This window comes from Anoplophora glabripennis, unplaced genomic scaffold (assembly GCF_000390285.2).
Source record: "Anoplophora glabripennis isolate ALB-LARVAE unplaced genomic scaffold, Agla_2.0 scaffold1581, whole genome shotgun sequence".
Lineage (NCBI taxonomy): Eukaryota > Metazoa > Arthropoda > Insecta > Coleoptera > Cerambycidae > Anoplophora > Anoplophora glabripennis.
Genome location: NW_019417656.1, coordinates 32,758 through 38,026, shown reverse-complemented (window position 1 = coordinate 38,026; position 5,269 = coordinate 32,758). Strand labels below are relative to the sequence as shown.

The 5,269-nt window shown below is 36.6% G+C and overlaps 1 protein-coding gene across 1 annotated transcript; it reads left to right on the top strand.

The window, feature by feature from the left end:
• Nucleotides 1–3,675: 3,675 nt before the first annotated feature.
• On the top strand, nt 3,676–4,692 carry LOC108915738. Its single transcript, XM_023456453.1, has one exon. The coding sequence runs from the start codon at nt 3,676–3,678 to the stop codon at nt 4,690–4,692; it is 1,017 nt and encodes a 338-aa protein (XP_023312221.1).
• The last annotated feature ends 577 nt before the right edge of the window (nt 4,693–5,269 follow it).

Here is a 5,269-nt window from a genome sequence, read left to right as displayed (position 1 = left end):
GAATTCAAAAAACGAGTGCGGCGACGAATCGCGTAGAAAAATTCATAGGCGAAGGACGCGATCGCGAGGGGAAACTTACCTAGACGTTCAACGACCTATAATAGAAGTAGCAGTTACTTGTACTTACCTACAATATACGTGTCAGTCCAACGTTGAGTTTCTTCTGGTCCAGTCCATAGTAGTGACGCCTTCAGCGTGGAGTTAGAGCGTGTTTGAATCTGAAAGAAAGAATACATATTAGTAGTCAGGACCTTCAGTCACATATACTTAAAGGTCATATCCGTAGCGCAAGCTATGAGAGCTTGAGTTACCGATTAGTAGAGTCAGTGTTGAATCTAATAATAAATATCCGTCTTTGTCTAATTCTGAGTGCCTATCCCAGCCAGNACAAATCAAACAGTTCTTAATCTACATTCGAACTAAACTTGAGAATTTTGAAAACCCAAAAATTAGACAAAGACGTGGACTTATTAATATCGTAGGCTCGTTGCATAAATACCTTTTCGGAACCCTGGATAATACCGATTTAGAAACTATCAATTCAAAATTTAACACTCTTCTACAAAACCAAAATAAAATAAAAATACAGTTAGATCTCCAAAGTTCTATATTAATCGATTTAAATAACAAATTAAATAATTCGTTTTCTAAAATTGACCAAAATTTCAAAGTAATCTCACATACAATAGAAAAAATGAAAAACGATGTTGAATGTGTCAAAATTCAAATAAACTTGCATGATGCGTTTACTCAAATAGATGATATACTCTCAAATTTAGAAACAGCAACAAATCTTGCTCAACACAATATCATCCACAACTTCTTTCTACCTTTAAAAAATGTCAAACCTATATTAAACCAACTCTACGCTATGTATGATCGAAAAGAGATAATTGATCTCACTAACCTACATTCTTACTATAACTTATTCTTAATCTCGGTAGATATTCTAGAATACAAAATTATGGTTAAACTGTCAGTACCACTATTCCTCCCTAAACCATATAATACCTACCATTTGATTCCTATCCCGATTAATGGTCAGATCATTATCCCTACTCAACCTTACCTTCATGTAAATCTGGATACGCAACAACATATGTGGACCACCCAACCATGCCCATCCATAGAGGAATACAACTTATGCAAAGGAACTTTCCGACTCCAACAAGATCAGTGTTTCCTGCCCCTGATCCAAAATAAACCACACCAGTGCCCATCGACCAAGGTCGAACTACAAACAACGATGCTGGAACAACTTAGGAACAACTTAATCCTAATAATTCCCCAACAAAAGGAGTTAATCCGTGAACAGTGCCACGTCAAACAAACTTACACCATTGATAAACCATCCCTTGTGACGATAGACTCATGTGATGTGATCATTAAAGACAGCCGTTTCTCCCCTAAAAGTGATTTTATCGAACAAACCCAAATTAACCTTCCGACGATCCACCTCGAACCATCCAATGGACCTTCAATCCATCTCCAAGAAGTGGAAATCCAGGATTTCCAGCAATTACAACGATTAACAAAAAATTTAAGACCAGTACATCTTGATGACTTTGAAAATATGAAAACCAAAAATATTGTTTCTTCTGTTCTGTTTATTGTTTTAATAATTGTAATCTGTATCATATTATTATACTGTCGTTTCTTTCATCACAAAAAAAGAAATTACTGTCAAAGGAATTCCACAGCTCCTTCTACAGCTATAGAAATTCCGCTTAAGGAGAGAGGTGTAATATAAGGACCCTGTATAACGTCTATTTTTATTTTTTAGTATAAAGACATATCTAATATAACATATAATGTAACATCAGCATTCCTGTCGCATCATCTTATTCCAGAAATGCTGATGCATATAATTTATTCCTATTTAAAGCCGCTAGATCATATGTACAGCACAGTATAGTTTTTGCTTCATGTTTGTCAACTTACGTTGGTGCTAATAAAAAGTTATAAACATCCAGACCTATAATTTTATTCATATTACTAACTAGGTATTTTAAAAAATATGTTTCTCTCTACTTACAATGATTATTTTATAATAAATTATAATTTCCCAGCCTCGATCATGTCATCTTGCCAATCAACTTTTCCTTTACCATTAAAATAATCACAGTACTTCTTTTTATTCATCTTGGCTTTTAATGATACATTACTTTTTTATTTTTGACAGAAACCAATTCAACACCTTGCGAACGCCAATAGCCATTCTCAGTTTCATGTGTAACTGGATTTTCTCTATCAAAAGTAGTAGCTGTTGCATAAGATGGACTATTTCTTCTTAAAAAATTACGATGGGGCTGCAGCTATGAGTGGGTATTTGCACGCTGCCCAAGCATATATTCGTCAAGAATGTTCTCTTGCTCTTTATGTACATTGTAGTGCACACTCTCTCAACCTTGTTATTGCTGACTCATGTTCACAAGCAGATGTGCGAAACTACGTTGGGATCGTGCAGTCTGTTGGTTCCTACTTTAGACATTCGGCTCAACGCACTGCGTTCTGAACGAAAAAATTAGGGATCTGTATGCTTTAGGTTTCGAGCTACCACTGCAAGTCAAATAATGGGTTCTCTACCGGCTGACAGACTACAAATAGGTCGACCTTTTCTTAAAGTTGGGGTTGACTTTGGTGGACCAATATTAATAAAAACATCTGGAATTCGTAAAGCACAGGTTACTAAGGCATATATTGCATTATTTATATGTATGGTTACTAGAGCAATACACTTGGAATTAGTATCTTCATTATCTACAGAGGCATTCATTTTAACACTAAAGAGATTCATTTCCCGTAGAGGTTGTCCAGATAATACAGAGTAGGGGAGAGTAACCCAAGTTGGGACAGTATTCCAAGAAGGGACACGTTGATAAATTGGAAATTTAGCCTTGTAGCTCCATCTAAATACTGATTAGGCAACTTCGCAAAAGCATGCATGTTGCCTATGAAATTCAGTCCAATCCAATAATCGCCGCGTACAGTACAGGTGTTTTGGTGATTTGTGCAGTATTATTAAAATATTTCCCGAAAAACAAAAGCTGGAATAATATCGATAATGTAAGTTATGTTCCTCTTTCTCTCGCAGCCTTTTAGGATAGACGTTAGCGAATAGTTTCGCATAAATTTGTTCGAACATATCATGTGATGAACTTTGTAGGTTATGTCACGTTTATAAACGGCCACATTTCTTAAGATGGGACATAGTAGCGATTCCGAAGTTGGGAGGTCCCACCTTGAGAAACTGTTTTTTACAATACAGTGAGAAATGTTTTCTTTTTGTCTCTGAATTACAGATGCCTAAAGTAGATTGTTATTACAAAAGAAAAACCGATCGTGGAAAATGGTTGACTCAAGACATGCTTGAGGCTGTTCGGAAAGTTAGAGATCATGAGTTATCTATTCGACAGGCTGCAGACAGATACAATGTGCCGAAAAGTACATTGGAGAGAAGAATCACAAATAAAAACAAAATTGTGAAAGAAGATGAAAAATATCTTGGACGATTTCGACAGGTCTTCTCGGAGGAACAAGAGCTAGAAATTATGGAGTACATTCTCGAGATGGAAAAGCGGTTTTTTTGGCATCACTTATACAGAACTTCGCAAGTTAGCATTTGATTTTGCCAGTGTCAATAATATTGCCAATAATTTCAATAAAGAGACTAAAATGGCTTCAAAGAAGTGGATTTACGGATTTTTACGTAGGCATACAAATATTTCCTTGAGGAAACCTGAAGCCACATCCTATGCTAGAGCTACAGGTTTCAATAAACAAGCAGTTCGAAGTATTTTCAAGAATCTTGAAAATATTTATGTGAAATATAAACTTACTCCAAATCGCATTTGGAATGTGGACGAAACTGGTGTGACGACCGTCCAGAAGTTATCAAAAGTTCTCGCGCAGAAGGGCAAGAAGCAGGTTGGTGGGCTAACGAGTGCAGAAAGGGGACTAAATGTTACTATTGTGGCTTCTATGAGCGCAAGCGGAAATTTTTTGGCACCAGCTTTCATTTTTCCCAGAAAGAGAATAAAACCCGAACTCATGGACAATACACCTAATGGAAGTCCAGCTTTCCCACAAGATAAAGGTTGGATGGATCGGGACGTATTTCTAGAGTTTATAAAATATTTTGTTGATCAAACCAGACCGTCCACACAACAGCCAGTTCTTATTATCTTGGACGGCCACTGTTCTCATACAAAAAGCTTGGCCGTCATAAACTTTTGTCGTCAAAATGGTGTCATTTTATTGTGTTTACCGCCTCATTGTACACACAAAATGCAACCATTGGACGTTGCATATTTTAAATCATTTATGACTTATTACAACATGCACATAAATAGATGGTTGAAAAATCATTGCGGTCGTACCTTCGGCATCTACCAAATAGCTGGAGCTGTTAAAGAAGCCTTTGAGAAGGCTTCAAGTGTAGAGACTGCCACAAATGGATATCGAAAAACTGGTATTTGGCCATTTAATGACAGTGTATTCCAGGATTTCGAATTTGCTGCATCACAAACAACTGAATTACGAGATTCTGAAAATATGAATCCAACGGAAGCGAAGGAAATTCATCGAGCAATAAAATGCCATACTCCTCTAGATGTGAATTTGTTCGAAGATCCCACCCCTTCTACGTCAAGAGAGCAAAGAACGCCTACACAAAAAAAAACATCAAAATAGTGATTCCGAAGACGATAAGCCGCTATCAACTTTTATAACTAAACATAAAAGTGACAAAAGCATGGCTGATGAGAGTTTTCCTTCTAAGATAAAACTTATTGACATCAGTCCATTGCCAATAGCAAAGGAAAAAAATAAAAAATCATCTGGCAAAAGATCCTTAAAATCAACTATTTTAACAGAATTACCCTACAAAAACGAATTGCCTTGCCTTGGAGACCCCAAAATCACAAAAAGTAAAAAAATCTATTTTTAACGAAGCCAAAAATAAAAATGATAAAAAGTGTAGTGTGAGGCCCAATAAATCCAACACCAGTGCAGACGTTGACGACACCAGTTGCATCGTATGCGGCGAAAAGTACTTGGAGAGCGTAGAAGATTGGTACAACTGCCACCAGTGCTTAGGATGGGCTCATGAATCATGTGGAGTTTTAGATGAAAAGTATTTCACATGTAGCATTTGCGCATTGTAGCAGTATGATGTCCCTTCTTAGGTAATCAGGCAACCCAACTTAAGAACCCAGCGTCCTAAGATGGGACATTTGCAATTTTTTTTGTAGTTATAGAAATAAAGACA

Coding starts and splice junctions, on each gene's coding strand:
- LOC108915738 (XM_023456453.1), top strand. CDS start 3,676: ATGGCTTCAAAGAAGTGGATTTACGGATTTTTACGTAGGCATACAAAT.